This window comes from Atractosteus spatula, chromosome 9, assembly GCF_055471065.1.
Source record: "Atractosteus spatula isolate fAtrSpa1 chromosome 9, fAtrSpa1.hap1, whole genome shotgun sequence".
Lineage (NCBI taxonomy): Eukaryota > Metazoa > Chordata > Actinopteri > Semionotiformes > Lepisosteidae > Atractosteus > Atractosteus spatula.
Genome location: NC_142714.1, coordinates 44,487,101 through 44,504,492, shown reverse-complemented (window position 1 = coordinate 44,504,492; position 17,392 = coordinate 44,487,101). Strand labels below are relative to the sequence as shown.

Genomic DNA, 17,392 nt, shown 5'->3' with positions numbered 1-17,392 from the left:
ATATATCAGTGGTTTGCATTCCACCTTGGTTGTTAATCAGTGATCCTAACAGATGTTTTTAATCGACCTGTTTGTTTGGACTCTAGTTACCCTTTATGTACTGTTCTTATGTACTTCAGAATTCAGAATTTACTCCCTTATTTCTGTCTGAAGAGCTCTCAAATAGGTTTCAATCTAGAATGAACAAGCATAGGTAGTAAGGACAATGTCTTATAATTCAGCTTTCTTTTTCTTCTGCAGCAGTCCAACAGGTTACATTTCAGCTTACACATGAATGAGTTCTGAAATTCAGAAATTACAGGGTTGATACCACTTACAATTCTACTTAAATGCTGAATTTCAAAGAGCTGAATGCACTTAAAATATTCATAAAGAAATAATTACGCTAAAATAATTAGCGTGATCTTAAGAACTCAGGTAGAACCCAAAGAAGATGTTTTTTGGTTTCCTCAAAAAACTGCTTCAGGGGTGCTCTAGGGACAAATTTAGGAATCATATTAGGCGACCTATTATAAACATACTTTACAATGGAATATTTATAAAATCAGTACAAAAATTTAGTCAAGTCTAGCTCGTTATATTAACTGGATTCTAACACAAATCAATACAACCTACGTCTTATTTACTGATTGCACATAAACTATGTAAGGTGGTCTTCAATCAAATTAGACATTAAATCGTTTAATTATAAAATGAATTAAGTGCAAAAACCGAGCGTTCTTCATTTGCATTCATGGTATTGGCGGACCTTTCCCACAGAAATAGAATTTCATGAAAGGCATTAAAGATCTCTAACAGTACCACCTTTCCTTACGAAATCTTCACCTTTTTCCCCGCATCATCATATAGGAAACAATAGAACCAGTACAGCAACATGTAGCGATACACACAAGCTCCATCTGTCGCATTGCTAACAGTTGATCGTGCCTGGTAGAGGTTCCTTTCTCCGATAAACAGAATGAACGCTCCCATACCGCCTCTTCGCAGGATTGGCCAAAACCCTCTCTCTGCGGTTTCTAATAGGCATGTTGCTCCCTTCAATCTGACTTTATAAAACGGTACCGCCTTAAATTTGTATTTGTAGTTTGTAGTCGCTCAACACCAAGCAGCTCCAACTGGAGTCGAGTTGGTGGGAAGGAAGGAACGAACGAACAGGGATCAAACAAAAAGTGAACCGGATTTAGAACCTTCAGTTATTCCAGAATATGTTGGGAATATTATCAGAATGTATCTACCAGGTGAGACATATTCTTTCCTATCTTTCATTCCCCAGCGTGAATACGTCAGGATAAAAATTGTATTTAAACGAATGGTAACTGAGTTCCCTTTGCAACGGCTACCTTTGCGATTGAAAAAATAAAGGGTACCTTGTTGTCAGGATCAAAATGGGGTTGCAATCCTAACGATTTTGTATTGGCGTTGGATGTCGAGTTGTTTCGCAGCATGCACAAATTTTCACTGGATTTACGTTGTATTTCTACTATTCTATCAACAGTGTGTTTGTGTTCGATGGGACGCATTGCAAAACAACGTGGAGGTTAAACACTGATTTCCCGGTCATCGATGTAATTTTACCTACTATCTAGTTGTTAAAGGTGGATAGATACTAATTCGTTTCTATTTGGACTGGGATATCCATCATGTTAATGTTGACATTTTTGCTCTTTTCTTTACAAATCCGAACAGTACAACTGAAGCACGTAGGAAGTGTAGGCCTTTCTGCAGCTGTGTTGAGTTCAGCTTTGTTGTGGTCGGCTGTGCAGCTGCTGTGTGCTAAAAAAACCCACAGTATTCAGCTTACATAAATAGAAAAAATGGCTTAAAAAACTAGTGAACTTTAATAACGCATTTTATGTCCCTTGAGTTCTAAAACATACAATGGAGTTAAAATGGAGTTTCAGTTAAATTATGCAATGTGAACAAAATGCCGTTCCAAGAGACAAACGCAAAGAGGTACTGGCGAAAAACTTTAAATATATCCTTTTTCAATTATCTTCCTTGTATGGTATTTCTACATTAAGGTTTAAGTATAATCTAGGTTTGAATGTAAATAACTTTTAAGGTATTAAAAATAGGCAATAAATGATTCTATTTTTAAAACTTGCTAAAATAGTTCATATGGACATGTTTGAATTGATAATGCACAAAAATTAAATCTATTTTGTTTTCTCAGAAGACAATAAATAGTTCATTAGTTGTTCAATTCTGGGGCTTTGTTTTGATGAGGTCTCTTACCAAAAAAAGTTTTCACTGTTAAAGATAAGCCTCACGAGGTTTTTGACTGAGAGTCAAACTTGAATTGAAACTTCTTCAGATATCTGTGCTGTAACTAAAGTCTGTGTTTGTATTAAGGCATTAGTGATGGTTGTATTCACAGAGCATTGAAAACAACCTTGTCTTAGGAGAGAACAGCACAGAAGTGTAAACTAACTTTCAAAGGGTAGGACAATGCTACATGTAACCGGAGTTGATTATATTTTCTGAGTTTATGAAATGAGGTTTAACTTAGCCTTATCTTATCTTTTGTTTATACCTTGGTCTGAAAGTCAGTTTGTGAAATGACCAAGCATTTTGGTTTGATTTGAAAATAAATCCTTTTATTTTCTTTTTACAATGGACCTTTTGAAAGGTACAAGTATGTGTAGTTACTACAAGGGTGGATATTCAAGTCAGATATAGAATTCCTCCCTTGAAGCAGTTTGAACCTTCAGTCTTTAGACATCAGTGACACAGACTCCTCAACAGGAATGGGCTCGAGTATTGACCTGCAACATTGCATGCAGTATCCAAAATTAAATCTTAAAGACCAATCCCATTTATTGTCCCCCAGGTGTATGCTCTGAATCCCTCATGTTAGTTCTGAAAGAACAGCAGAAAAAAATAAACTTAAAAATTGCTGTAAAATGGAATGCCTAAAAGCAGTCCTTGGCTGGAAATGCTGTTTTCATTTTAATTTGAGAAAGCTACTTTCTTGCAAAATCGTGCTTATTATATGGCATTGTAAATAGCTGTAAATTATTTTCTTTTGCAACTCAGACACCTTTTGTTTGTGTCAAAGGAGTAGTTTTGCTCAGTCTTGATCATGATCTTTAATAATGTATGACTTTGGTTTCAGTCATTTAGCTTCAACAATGTTAACCTAGATTTCTAGGCATTTAGGAAAGAAAAAAGCAATAACATTGTTTTACATTCTTGAAGTTTTATGTTTTTAGTTACCATGTTAAAATTCTCAAACTGGAGTTCTTATTGAATTTTGGTCCTAAGATACAGAATTGTTTAACATCACTTGATTTTTAAAGGAGTAATTAGGCCAATTATTTCTGGAAAAAAATATTATGTTGAAACATTGATAAATTCATTTTCTAATATTTTAGCTCCTAAGATAAAAAAAAACCCTAAGCATGTACACAGTTAATCTTGTAGCCTATTATTATTTTTTAGAATTTAAATGGTGGTTATTAAATTCATCTTCAGATGTTCTCCTAAACCTGATGTCAGTGATGCAGTGCTGAACTTTCTTCATTCAACAAACATGATTTTAGGAAGAATCATTTAAAACAAAAAATATAGTTCAAGTCCAAGCAAATATTTTCTTTTTTCCATGAGGTCTGTCAAATTATTTTAAAAACGTATTGTTCTTCCCACTTTTACAATGCTGTGCAGATGCTCTGCAGTTCTCTGTGTACTTTAATGGTTTTGTGCTTCAGGCAATTTTTGACCTCTCCAGCTGGACACCTGCAGGATAGTGTTGATGTCTCTGATAACATGTTCTTATATAAATTATTTGATTCTGCGTTTGTAGTCTTGAATGTTCTTTTGTAGCATCACTCTGTAGGATTCAGGTCCATGAGATACTGTATAAATTGTAATAAATCACAGTGGATATGAAGATGTCATTAGTGTTCTTTTTGTGCAATTTCAATATTAAACCCAAGAAAATGTACTTTTGTAAAACGCTTCTAATCCACAAAATAGGAGTTTTGTTAAAATCCTACTTCAGATTTCTCAAGCTGTTTGCAGTAATTTTGTTTTAAAAGATGGATTCGAACACAGTTTTGCTGTGTTGTCTTTACATGCTTTAGGTAGTAGCTAAATGTAAATTAATAAGCACCTTTAGAAACACTTTATTTCAGTTTAAATAATACTGGTGGTTTTCTAGTGGAATTAAGACAGACGGTGAGCCAGAAAAACAGATAATGGCTGTGCATTGTAAAATTATGTTTTCCTTTTTGCAGAAAATAGTTGTGAATTTTTAAGTGATAAAAACAACGATATGACAGCTAATTTAATTTCCAAATTTGGCTTTTCTGTGTCTTCATTTTGAAGGTTTTTAGATGAATTGTTAATTTAACTTATGTTAAATTTTTTAGAAGAATACTGAGGCATTTAATCAATAAACATTTCATAGTAGTTAAACTAGTCTATCAGTTTAAGTGCAGAGATGAGATTGATGTCTTATTTACTGTAGAAATCAATGGGGAACTTTCATCCTCATTAATATAATAGTGTTACAGCTATTCAGTAAATAATGGTGAAAGCAGCATAAACTCTTCTAATGGCAGATTTCTCTATTTGGGGTGTAATTCACACTTATTTACTAAGACTCTTTAGTTCCTAATGTTATAACCACATCTCCATGTGAAAGTCTAGTCGCTACTTCAGCCACTGAGCCTTGAAGTCCAAAAACTCTAGCTTTTTTCTGTCTTTCGTGTTTAATGCTTTTTCTTGAACAAAATGACAATTTTACTAAAGACTCTTCTTTTGGATAATGAAGGCTGTAGTCAATTAAAAATATTCCTGTGTCATCAATAAACTTAAAAGTGTCCTCTAAAGGATTGTTTCGGAGTTAATCATTTTGGCAGTGATGTACTGAGCAAAATCCACCATGTAAAACCCAAGACTAAGATATTAATCTTTCACTCTAAGGCCAGTTTCTTGGTTTTTCATTGACTTTTAATGAAGTGGACAGCTGACATCACAATCGCTGTTATATTTCTGTTAAAACTCAGAATGCTAAATGAGGTTTTGTTGGGGTACAATGATTTGAGCAGGATTATAGTACACAAATAAGCAAATAAAATGGTGTTTAATATATTTGCTTATTTGATCCATCAATTGTCTGACCTGTGGGGTAGAAAAAAGCTCTTGTTTACCTTAATATGCATTGATGGTATAAAGTCTGTGAGATTATGAATAAGTTTTGCTACAGTTTCCATTCTTGCTGAGTTAGCAGTTTTGGACTTTTGTTCTTGACCGACAGCCAAGTTGTAGGATTTCAGTTATTTCATTTAATTAAAGAACTCATGAGGGGGGGAAGTCTGAAAAATGTAATTCTGACTGTTTTATTAACTGGAAATTTTCCTCAGATAGTGTATGTCAGAAACTTTATGTTGTAGAAGTCTCATAAAAAATATTTGATTTTTAATATCTTTAAAAGCATTAAAAATAAATTGTCTCCAAAATAATTTGAGATGTACTGACAACTGAAAAGTAAGAGCTTCATGATGTGTGTGTGTGTGTATACTAAACTGTTATTTCTTTGTTTTACAGAGAAAAAATGGCACCACACATTCTTTCTAAAGGAGGCTTTGGCACCACCATTTTCACCCACATTTATAGTTGAACGCATCCTCCTGTAAACGTGGTTGCCATGGAGCCTAGTACAGGAAGTGAACAGACAGCTGGAACAAAGCCTTTGTCTGGTGGCTGTGAGGAAACGGCCAGCGGGAGTTCTGCCCTGGAGCTTGAGGCAGACAAACCATCCGAGTCTGTTGAAGGTGGTGCTCCTGAGCAACAGCCTCCCGGAAAGCTTAAGAAAACTGCTTTCAAACTGTTTGGGGGGAGGAAGAGTATTTGCACCTTGCCTAGTTTCTTTGGAGGAAGAAACAAAGGTCATGGAAAAGTGTCATCTAAAAAGGGAATGAGCAAGAGCAAAACTCACGATTGTATCACAGAAGTGAGCTGGGAGGATGGTAAAAGAGCAGGTGATGTTCCAGCAGGAGACTTTGAATACCACTGCCAGAAAAGTTTGACTGTCAGGATGCTCACAAGCTCCCAAAGTGCTCATTTAGTAAATGATCCCTGTAAGAGGCCAGAATTTCCCAACATGGACACTTCACTCTCGCCAAACTCAGAGTTCTGTGATGGCAAGCTAAGTACAGACAAGTCTTCATCCTTCCCCCGTCCCAAGAGAGGATTAAAGGGGCTGTTTAGCAGCATTAGGAGGCACAAAAAGAATAAAGCTGTTGATTCTGAAAAAAGTAATACCACTGAGGTCTCTGGAGAGAATCTTAAAGACTCACTGGCTGCTCGTCAGTCAAGTACCAGTAAACTTGAGACCGAGTGTCAAGACTGTTTGGCAGGAACTAATCTGCCTGTTATGCAGAATAGTAGAGAGACTTTAATTGGTATGCCTGAATGTGCTGAAGATGACATTGTTTTGGAAAATAGTGTAGCCAAAGGTGATACAGACCATACAGAGCCCTTGCATGAAGATCAGATTGTAAAAAATGTTGAGCATGCACAAGCTGAGATAGCCGAGATCCTTAATGTAGGTGGAACAACACTGTGCACAGACTCCAAGGTCACCTGTTCCCCTGATGTGAATCCTGACTGTATAGATAACGATCCACCCTCTGTTCATTCCTCTGATCAAATTAGTTTAATATTTGGGGATGTTGCCTCTTTGAAGAGCTTTGATTCACTGACAGGGTGTGGAGACATCATTGCTGACCAAGACGATGACAGCGTAGCTGAAAGCACAATTTCAGGTGAAAGAAATCGTAATGCTGGGAAGAGGAGCTCTTGTTATGTCACATACCAGGGAGGAGGGGAAGAAATGGCAACTCCTGATGAAGTTGATGAGGATTACCTGCAGGACGTGTGGGATAATGAAGCTGCTGCAGATGTTTGCTATACTCCCAGCCAACAGCCAAATTTAATGGAGCATGACACCAACCTTCAAATGATTCCTGAGGCCCCTGCTATTCCCTGTCCACGTCTGGATGGTTCTGCTAATCCTTCTTTCCTCCGAGCTGTTGTAGAAACCACCCATTCATCAGGTGACATCTTGACTCCACAAAGTGACCAGCAGGAATCAGTCCCCAACAGTGATGAGGGATACTATGATTCTACCACTCCAGGACCAGATGATGATGGAGGAGATAGCCTGAGTCAAATCAGAAAGGATAGACTTCCAAGGGATAGTTACAGTGGGGATGCCCTTTATGAACTCTATGAGCCTGATGATAGCCTCATGAGCCCCCCTCTTGAAGATGAACTCTCCTTTGAGACTCAGCCACCCACACCAGAAGCTTTGGAGTTTTTAGGTTTAACTTTGCAGAGCACAGGTTCAAAATTATACCCAGGTTTTCCCATTAAAGCTGGCCTCATGGAAACTGAAGAAGCCAGGCTAGCAAAGATACAACAGGAAATCATTTGCCATGAACTGCAAGGCATGAAAAAGTCCTGCATTAAAGATCAAGTCGCGCTGTCTAAGAGCAGATTTTACACTGACAAAAGCATCATTGAATGTATCCCTAAACTGAACAAAAAACATCAAGCTAGCCTTAAAGGGGAGCAGGTAGTTCCACAGATGCAATTTAGAACAGCAAAAGGCATCCTTCCAGAATCCAGCAACATTAAAGAAATTAGCAGAAGTAATCAGATGTGTCCCTACAATGGAGATCTTCATAATCAAAAAGTGATTGGCAGGCCTCCACTAGATATAAACCCAACAGCTGGAATTACTGGCACACAGTTGTTGAAAAACTCACACCAATTGAAAGATCAAGATCCATACTCGGAGCATGGAAATAGACGATGCATTCAGTCTGAAAATAAAGAAAGCATTTGTTCTTCCAGTGGCAGTAAGAGTGAACCTGAGTATGACCAAGCTGTTTGTTTTTCTCAAGCATTAGTTGACTTCACAAAACACTCTTCTTTCTTCAGCAACCTCACTGAAGGTCTTGGTGGTGCTGATTCAGGCTCTTCCTTTGCACAGAATGTGCAGGTACTTCCTGCAATGGTCACATTTGATGTGGTGGATATGGAGAATGAAGGGGAATGTGATCGTCAGATGGACATGGTTACCGATGAAGATATCTCATCCCCCTTTGAGGCCTATGATGAAAGCTACTTGCAGAAGGATGCTTTTGCTGAATGTGATGACCGAATGTTTGAATTCTATGAACAGAGTTCCTTTCTCAGTAATAGCTGGGGGGTTGCCAGTCTCCCTCGGCATCTTAGCTTAAGTAGAGTGAGTCCTCCGATGCCGTCTCCTTTATCATTGAACAGGAGGAGCAGGTCGCTAGACACCGACAGCTTGGAATTTGACCTGGGTGATGCATATCCCGTACAATCCAGGGACAGTACTCAGTTTATTCCAGTTTCCAGATCTGAATGGGACTCCAGGAAAGCTTCATCTCTTTACTGGTCCTCAGAAAAGAAAAGGAATGGTCAATCAGCCAGCTCAGAATTAAGACAAAATGCTAGTGCTGTAAGGTCAAGGCAGCAAGAGCCTGCATGTAGCTTCACAATGCCTGTGGCAGAAGAAAAAAGAATAGGGCACGCCCAGAGTTTTAGTTCAATTGAAACGGAACGACTCAAGCCAGCAAACGGCCAAAAGGATATTCAGTTAAGAGGTTGTTCTCAAAACCCAAAAAATAATCTTTGGATTTCAAAGAGGATGTCGCAAGAGAAGGGGGCTTGTAATCCTATACTTTTGAGCTCACGGCAGATGGCAAGACCATCTCACCTCCCTTTGCAATCTGGTGACTGCCCCTCTCATCTTGAATCAAATTCGACTGGGACCTTCTGTAAGAATAATGCTCATGTTACACCATTAGATGACAGACGTGAGGCTTACTTCTCCGGTAAGCCTCTCCTGATGCAGTTCCCTGAAGTTTCCCATCAGCCTACCAAAATCAAGCCTGTTGGGATCACCCAGGGAGTGCCCCATTTTTGCTCGGACACCAATGAAACCTTAAAACCAGCACACTCTGAAGAGCAGCAAGAGTTTACCAGCAAAGGCAGAAATGAACTTGAAATGGTAGTACCTGTTGGATGTAATAATAACACTACATAAAATCCTCACTATTTTACAAGACTTCTGGATTTTTAAAAATATTTTGTGTGGACTATCTTCACCAATGTCAAATGTCACCAAAGACACGTCACAGTATGTTTACTTTGCTGATCAGCTAGTACAGTATCTCTCATTTAAAAAAAATGTGGCAGATATTTTGGAGGTAGTCTTTTATATCAACTGCTACCAGAAAGTCTTCAGATTTTTTCAAATTTACTGTATTTTGACTTTAACTCATAAAATTAATCTTTTGAATTGTATTTTTCTTGCAGACAAGCAGTGCTGCTTTGAATTGGTTGTGGAAATTCAAACCTTATAATAATGTTGTCATGGTCTTGTTATCGTATATGTTTTTGTACTTCATATAGTGGTTCATCTAGTCAGTATTTTCACAAGTTATTAATTTTATTTCAGAGACCTAAAAGCATTTAGCAAATGTTTCTTATTAATTGGTAAATTAATATTTATTAGAAAAATCAAGCTAACGTTCCTTGGAAAGAAAGTGCTTTCTTTAGATTGCATTTTACTCCCAAGCTGAAAAAAATTGCCTCATTTTAGAAGGCATGTTTATGTAGAAGTGTTAATACTATAGATATTTTATTCTTTAAGTAGAGTATCTGTATACTTCAGTTCACAGTCAATGATACAGCACTGGTGTGTAATATGAGGACTGTTTTCATGAATTTGAATACTTTTTTTCATTCAGTAGCAGCTGTATGTAGTTCTAAGATGAAAAAGTATACATTGTTTTTTTATACCTCCCTGAGGTCTGATTACCAAACTGCAGCTGTTTCTTACAGGTTTTTTTTTCTTCTTTTGAAGTTGTTACATGGGGAGCTTTTTCTGCAGGCTTATTTTATATGCTAAATATTTTTAAAAGTTTACATTTTTAATTTGGTGCTGTTTACAATTTAAAAAGTACATTTGTTGTTGCCGGTATTGTGTACCATATATATTTAATACAACCTCTGTCTTTCATGCGAGGGGAAAATGTTGTTTGCCCTAGTCTTGCTGTGTGTACAATAGAGATGCTATATATTTCCTAGGAAGTTTTACAGTAGCATTTTCTGCTTTCAGATATAAGCATCCTGCAGTAAGCTATTTTGTGGGTTTCGTCTCAAATTGTCTGCTAGAAACAAGAAATCAAAGAGGTTAATGTTCTCTTTACTTCTTGGTCGAATTCATGTAGTTCCATGAGTGGCCATCTAAGTTTTTGACTGAAACACCAGTACATTTGTAGACAATAATGGCTCCTTTTTCTGAAAATCAAAACTGTTCAAGTGTTCACAGCAGTGGCATCAATAAATTAAAACCCACAACACATGAAGTTTTATTTTCCTTTTAGAACACTATAGTGACTGGCAAATCATTTCAAAAGTAAAGTTTTGTGATGTTTCGTTAACTGCCTTTTTCAAAGGTTCTTTTCATTTTCTTTTAAGAGTTGAATGTGTTTGGCCTAAGTCATTGTGTAGACTTTTGCCGTCTTAAAATGGCTCATGTCAGTCTTTTTTAACATTAAAATTCCGTTTTGGTTAACTCCCATGAAGCAATGAATGTTGATGTCATCATTTAGTTCCAACAAGTCTTCACCGTCATTTTCAAAAATTAAAAAATCCAGTAACAGCAAAAATTAAATCAGTCATAAAAACTTCGATTTTTGTTGTTACTGGAGAGAAGTTTCAAATTCAGATTAAAGAATTACTTTGAGCTATTAAAGCTTTGGTCCAGTCATTATAGGTGATTTTTATTTCAAAAGATCTAAGGATGTAAATGCCTTCTCAGTGGAATGATTTGTCCCATTACTGACATTATCAGCTACAGAATGTTTTAGAACTAATGCAGTTAATGCAGAACAGATTGTATACTTTTTTTAGTCTGCCTTGAAATCAGTGTGGTCCAGTGTGGTATACCATTTAATTGGAATAATGTTAACATCGGTGAGCTTTGCTGTTTGTTTTGACTACCGTTTTAAATATCTGACTATTATATTGTATCTGGCCACATTCAAGTGCCTTTTCCATTTTAATGCAATTGGAATTTTTTTCATGGAATATCCTTTAAGTAGATGTAGAAATGCCTGCTATAAAATAGTTAATTAGCAAAGTGTCACTATTCCAAGTTGTTCACTAAGGTGAGTTTTCTTGTGCTGTAACTGGATCACTCTCTCTTTATTGCTATAGGTATGTTTTTTTCTGCTGTGGATCTTAATATAATGTTTTGAATGTTACATGGTGGCTTTTGTTTAAGACAGGCTAGTCAAAAAAGACCCTTCTAATAGGTATGAAACTGAAATCTACTCCATCATGGGTTCTGTCATTCATGCAAAATATATCCCAGTATGGAATTTCAAATGTTTAAAAGTGGTTTACATATTAGTATATTGGATTATCATGTTATTCTAGACCATTAGTTCTTTAACATCACCATATATTGCTAGGAAGAAGTTAGTCTCCTTGAAAGAATGCTTTTTGGATATTCTTCATAGTTATCAATAAAATAGTTCTAATTCATTTAAGCCAAGCCTTTAATAATGAAGCCATTATAAGCTATAAAAACTTTGAGTGGTTCCTCCTCCACATAGTTTTCTTCCTTCTTAACCTGTAAAACCAACAGTCGTACATCATTCCCTTTCAGCCCTGATATCTACTTGTTGCCCTTGTTGCTGTTTTACTTCATTTCCTTGTCAGTATGCTGTTGGGAAAAGATTTCCTGCTGAATTCACCAATCTGAATTTACAAGCTTCTTTTTTAGAAAGTGTGTTTAAGATTGTTAGTTTGACTTGCCTTATTTGCTGTTCATGATTAACATTTTAATTCTACTTGTAAAAACATGTATATCACAAAATTAAAAAATCTCCACCGCTTTCAGTTAGTGGAGCTAAAGTGCCATTAAAAAGTTTCTGTACTGATAAAGTGTTTTTATACTTTTACATTTAGATTTGAGCCCTGCTTTTGTACCTTTTAGTTTCCTGGTGTAATGTTCAAAGAGACTGTATTTAATTTTATAATGGCATTAATTAAAAAAGGCACTGAAATCCATTTTTACCCCTGACTTTTAATTTCTTAGCGGATGTCTAGTGTCAGATGCATTGTACCCTGAACTTGTAAATGTTGTGTCAGACAGGCATTGTAAGCAACAAGCTATTAAAATAAACTTGAACACTGCACAATACTTGAATGTGGTACTTATTTGCATGAATTTAATGAGGTGTCCAAAGGTGTCTGTGATACATTTATCAATATGAAGATGCTGAAATAAATCAGGAATCTAATTTTTATCTGAGATTGTTTTGCAATGCAGTTTTTAAAATGTTTTAGATTTCATACAGTGATTTTCTTAAATACAATTTTAACAAACGTAGGATATACACCTAATATGGGCAAAATTCAGTAATGCAAGTGTATTTATGTCTTTGTGTTAGATGTACTTTTTTACATTGGTGCACAGGTAGTGTACAAAAAATGGGAAGACCAATGTAAAATCACTCAAAAGGTTAAGTCAGTATGGTCTGTTTGTGGTATGACATAGACTAGCATCGGGAATTCTGCAGGATGGATGCAGGTTTATTTTAATTTTTCCACAAGAAGGTCCCTCTACTCACACCTGGTTGATAGAGGTAGAAAATGCTGTTTTGAGTGTTCCAGAATATCCTATAAATGTCCGAGTGAGATCAGATCTGGTCACCGAGAAGGCCATGACATACAGTATGGATGATACCGGCATCATATTCATCAAACCAATGGTGCTCAGTGGATGGGGGCATAGATCGTCATCATGGAAAACCTAGCAGGCGAGAAGTGTTGCAATTAGCATTGTACTGACTTTGCCTTTTAATTTTACCCATAGAATGCAAAAAAATGTGCCCCACAACATTATGAAACTACTAGAACACATTTGGAAACAAGCACTCAGGGCTGTAGGTTGATGTCACACATGCAGCTGTCTGTTGAGAAAATAGTGAAGGATTATTCACCTGACCAAATCATATTTTTCTACTGCTTAGCAGTCAATTGCCTGTACTCTTTGCATTATTGGACTTGCAAACATGCATTGCCAGGTGGGATAAGTTTGTGCTCTGCGGTCTGATTGTGGTATCCCAGTCTGTGGAGTTTTCAGTAAACTGTTTGTTTACTGTTGTAACCTTGTGCCCCAGGTTAGAATTTGTATTCAGTTGCGCACCTGTTTTGCCTTGCACTTTTAATGCACGGATACCACAGTCCTGGAATATGCACTTTCCTCCTATTGGTGCCCATTACTGATGATGTAATTCTCTCGGAGCTCCACGCTGTCATCACCTTAGACATTGCTGCTCATGAAACATCAGCAAGTTGGGCTATCTGGGTCTCTGAAACTCCTGCCAGGTGTGTCTCAACAATCATGCCCCTTTCAAAGTCATTAAGGTCTCCTCTTGCAACTATGCTGTCTATAAATAGGCAAACAGGCCCTTCCAGCATTTTTATACATGACCCAAAGCATGCTTAGATGGTATTTTGTCAATGCAAGGACTATAAATGTGTGGAATCCCTTACTGTCTATATACCTGGTATTTACCAAGGCATTTCATTTTTTCTGTACCTGTACATTTTTATAATTCATAGAAACACTGATATTGACAATGCAGGTATTTCCAGATTGAATTTATTCATATGGGGGGTGTACAGCCATGTTTCATGCATATTGTATGATAAAACTAAGGATCTAGAAAATGAGGCTTGCCCTCTATGTCTCGTGCATCTAGCAAGCTGGCTCTGCTTTTCAACAGAGATCTGATGTCTTTTATTCTCCAGGAGAAAGATTAAGGTCTCTAGTTGCATTGAGGTGAGAGTGTTAAACTTTGCTTTAGTTGGTGTTAAACAGTATTCTAAAAGCTTCAGCATGGAGGTAGGTAATGACACTGTAAATGACCCATACTGTACATGGTAAACTCAGATTGTATAATCTTGGGTAATGAATCCACCACAACAACTTGAACAGTGTGAGGCGGAGTCGTACTGTTTGAACTGTGACAACCCCAAGACGTCCAACTTCAATTCTGCCAAGATACCATCAGCATTGATTTTGCAATTGCTTGCCCTCCTGGCCAGCAGGTAGTATATCTGATGACAAGGATTTACAGCTGTGTGATCATCCACTTTTTTTTTGCTTAGATGTTGCATGAGCAACACAATTCCAAGTTTCTGAGTGCATGTAAGATACATTTATGCACTTATTGCACAGCTTCATGGAAACATAAAAGTGTTACCTTAACCATTCTGTTCTGATAATACGAAATGTTGTCAAGGTAAATGCCATGTTGAGATCCATAGATATGTCTTAGTTGTGCTGCAGTTAGAACCTGATTTTCTGATTTTAAATTCAGAATATTTTAACACGCATCTGTGTGTGTGTAAAATGCCTCACTCCATATAAGGTTTATCTGTTTTGGGTTTAACATTAATCAGTTTTACTTTAAACTCAGATTTGATTTTTAACAACAAAAGCAGCATCCCCAACTCCTTCTTTTGATTTCCTTTGTCAAATCACCTTTGTGCTTTTTATCATGGTGTGGTTGACTTGTGCTCATTATTGTATCGTAAGAGTTGGGATGAGGTGGGTCACTGGTGGCAAAATGAAATTCAAACACTATTGAATTATTATATATATACAATATTTATATTTGGAATGCACTGGCTGGGTTGTGTAGGCAGACCAGTTGTAAAGGGAGATAATCCTCTGCCTGATGGTCTCTTGGGACCCAGTTTCAGTCCTTAATTAGTTCATGGCTATTGATTTGAAGGAAAAAAAGCAGTGTCCCAAGTAAACACTGCTAATTATTCCTTTCATTTTCAAGTGAAGCCTAAAAAAATATTTAAAAGTATCACAGGAATGCAGTACAGATTTAAAAGTATCACAGGTGTACAGATTTTAAGGTTTAGTGCATTTATTCAGACATCAATGTTCTTTTTCAATGTGAATATTTCTTAGTCTTAACTGTCAAAAGTATGGTATAAATATTGAACAATAAAAAACTCATATTTAGAGTTATCTTGTACCTGTTCTGAACCAATAATATTGATGTGTATTGAACAGTATTGAGCAGTTTTTTAGAAAGCATTTTAAATGCTTTCTACATTGTAATTATCACATTAATATGTTGTAATTCCAGGCATGTTTTTCTATGTCCCCAAAATGTTTCCTTTTCTATTCTTTTTTTTTCTTTTTAGCTTTCACTATCAATAGAAAAACTACTTGGTGATTGATCTAAGTATTTTTTCTTACTTAGTGAAAGCTTATCTACTGAAAACAGATGGTTAACTGGCTAAATAGCAAGGGTTAGATTTGATTCGAAGCAGGAAATTTATATTCTGTTGCCATTTAATTTGTAATGCAGAATTACTTGCAGCCAGTACCTTTTTGCACATTAAGATAACACATGAAATACAAAGTTACAAGAAAGTGACTTGAGTGAAAGCAATTCGAATGACCAGTTCATGTTTTAAGCACACTCATAGAATGGAAGGTAAGTTCAATTGTGTTCACCACTCTTGTCTTAGTACTATTGTAACTATTAAATTATTTGTAACATTTTCTTTTGTCATTTGTTTCAGTTGTAAGGTGACATCATGGGGCCTGTAGAAATAGTATATTTTTTATCGTCATGCCTTTCTTCTACTGGTGGTTTAGAAGAGAAAACATGCTCATCCCTGAGTCACTGTGTTGCCATAACAACCAGGATCTAGACTCTGGCAGCCTGTTTCTCAGGGTTAAACATAAGGACATGTCTTGTCATGTAAAACTCTAATCCAAACCATCAGCTCACAAGCTTTTCACATTCCTGGTTATTTCATCAAAGTGAAGCAGTGTGTTGGGTGATAATCAGCATAAATTATCTGCAGCATAATCTTTAAGTTATTTAAATAATCAATTTAGTGGCCATATGGCAATGAGACACTAGGCACGTTTGTGGTAAATAATGGATAACAGTTTTTTTCCCTCCATTTTAAAATGAATGATTTTCATGAGTGTGTTCTCTGTTCCATAAATAAGATTTACAGTAATCCTCCATGCTTTCATCTCCCGAGAGAACAAGTTCTAACTCTTGCTTGCCTAGTTCTTAAAACGTCAAAGTATTTGATTTTACAGAGTTTGTGACAAATGTTCATTCCATACTTACCAACAGGTATTTAGTAACTTACAGTTTCTCATAAGCAGACAAACTGAAAAGTTTCCTTTGTTTCCATTGTAGTGAAGTCCTGAGCAAGAACTACAGAAGAAGAAAGATATTTATTATACAAATATTTTTTTTCTAAGCATTTAGTCTTTTTTTTCTCACTTAATGGCCATTTAAAATATTTTAATGCATGAGCAAACAAGTATAATCATGCAACTGCTGTTAACATGCAGAGTGATCCTTTTCGATTGTGAGGGTTTCTAATCCCATTGGAAGTTTCATAATCTGGTATGGTGAAGCTGGCGTGTCTTTTTAAAACCTTCTTTGAGTGTTGACTGCCTGCTGTCAAAAATGTTTTTTGTTTCTAATAATCCTCATACCCTAGTATGTTAGCCCTGTTATGACTTAATCTGGAGCCTAAATCAAAGCCATCTGCATTACTCAGGTTGTCCCATATTATGATCTTTTCTGACAAAGCAGTGCTCATATTTTCATATTTTCATTTTTTGCTTTTGTACTTCACAGCCTTGTTTTTACAAACTAACAGGAGCAAAAATAATTCAATATCAAAGTTTCCCCATCAGGTAATATGAACCAGAACAAGTCTGTCACATTTAGCAAGCTTTCCCATTTCCTATCTCTCTTTGGAGACAAAGTTACAAAGAATCCTCATTCTCAGTGAACATTTGGTATGCCTAATTTCTGAAACAATAGCACTGTGGGCAGCACTTACAGCTACAGTTACAAAAAAATGGAGCTGAAATTTGGAAAATGTGGCTGTGGACATCTGGCATTAGATGGACTGACAGCTTTGTAGATTAACGGAATCAAAGAACAACTCATTCCTTCCAGACAGAGGAAACAAATATGCAGTACATAAAGTTAAAGAAAATTAGTCTGCCACTCTGTGACAAACCATCTTAAATTTCTTGGCCAAAATGTTCATTCAGTTTAGTTGAGACATTATCCAGCTATTAAAATCAGATCCAGTTGGCAGGTGAAAATGTGTTTTTATGTTTTCATCATCATCCTTACATTCATCATCAAAGAATCACTAACTGATTTTCACAGATTTACATATTTCATCTCAGTGTACAGAACCTTTGTTTCATCCTCATTTCTGAGTACAGTGTGAGAGCTTATTGTTCATCCCTAGG

The 17,392-nt window shown here is 36.3% G+C and overlaps 1 protein-coding gene across 1 annotated transcript; it reads left to right on the top strand.

Moving 5' to 3' along the window:
- The first annotated feature begins 1,080 nt into the window (after positions 1-1,080).
- Positions 1,081-12,251, top strand: amer1 (APC membrane recruitment protein 1). The gene is made up of 2 exons (XM_088926084.1): positions 1,081-1,238; positions 5,551-12,251. The coding sequence occupies exon 2, from the start codon at positions 5,651-5,653 to the stop codon at positions 9,083-9,085; it is 3,435 nt and encodes a 1,144-aa protein (XP_088782210.1). The 5' UTR covers positions 1,081-1,238; positions 5,551-5,650; the 3' UTR covers positions 9,086-12,251.
- Positions 12,252-17,392: the final 5,141 nt, after the last annotated feature.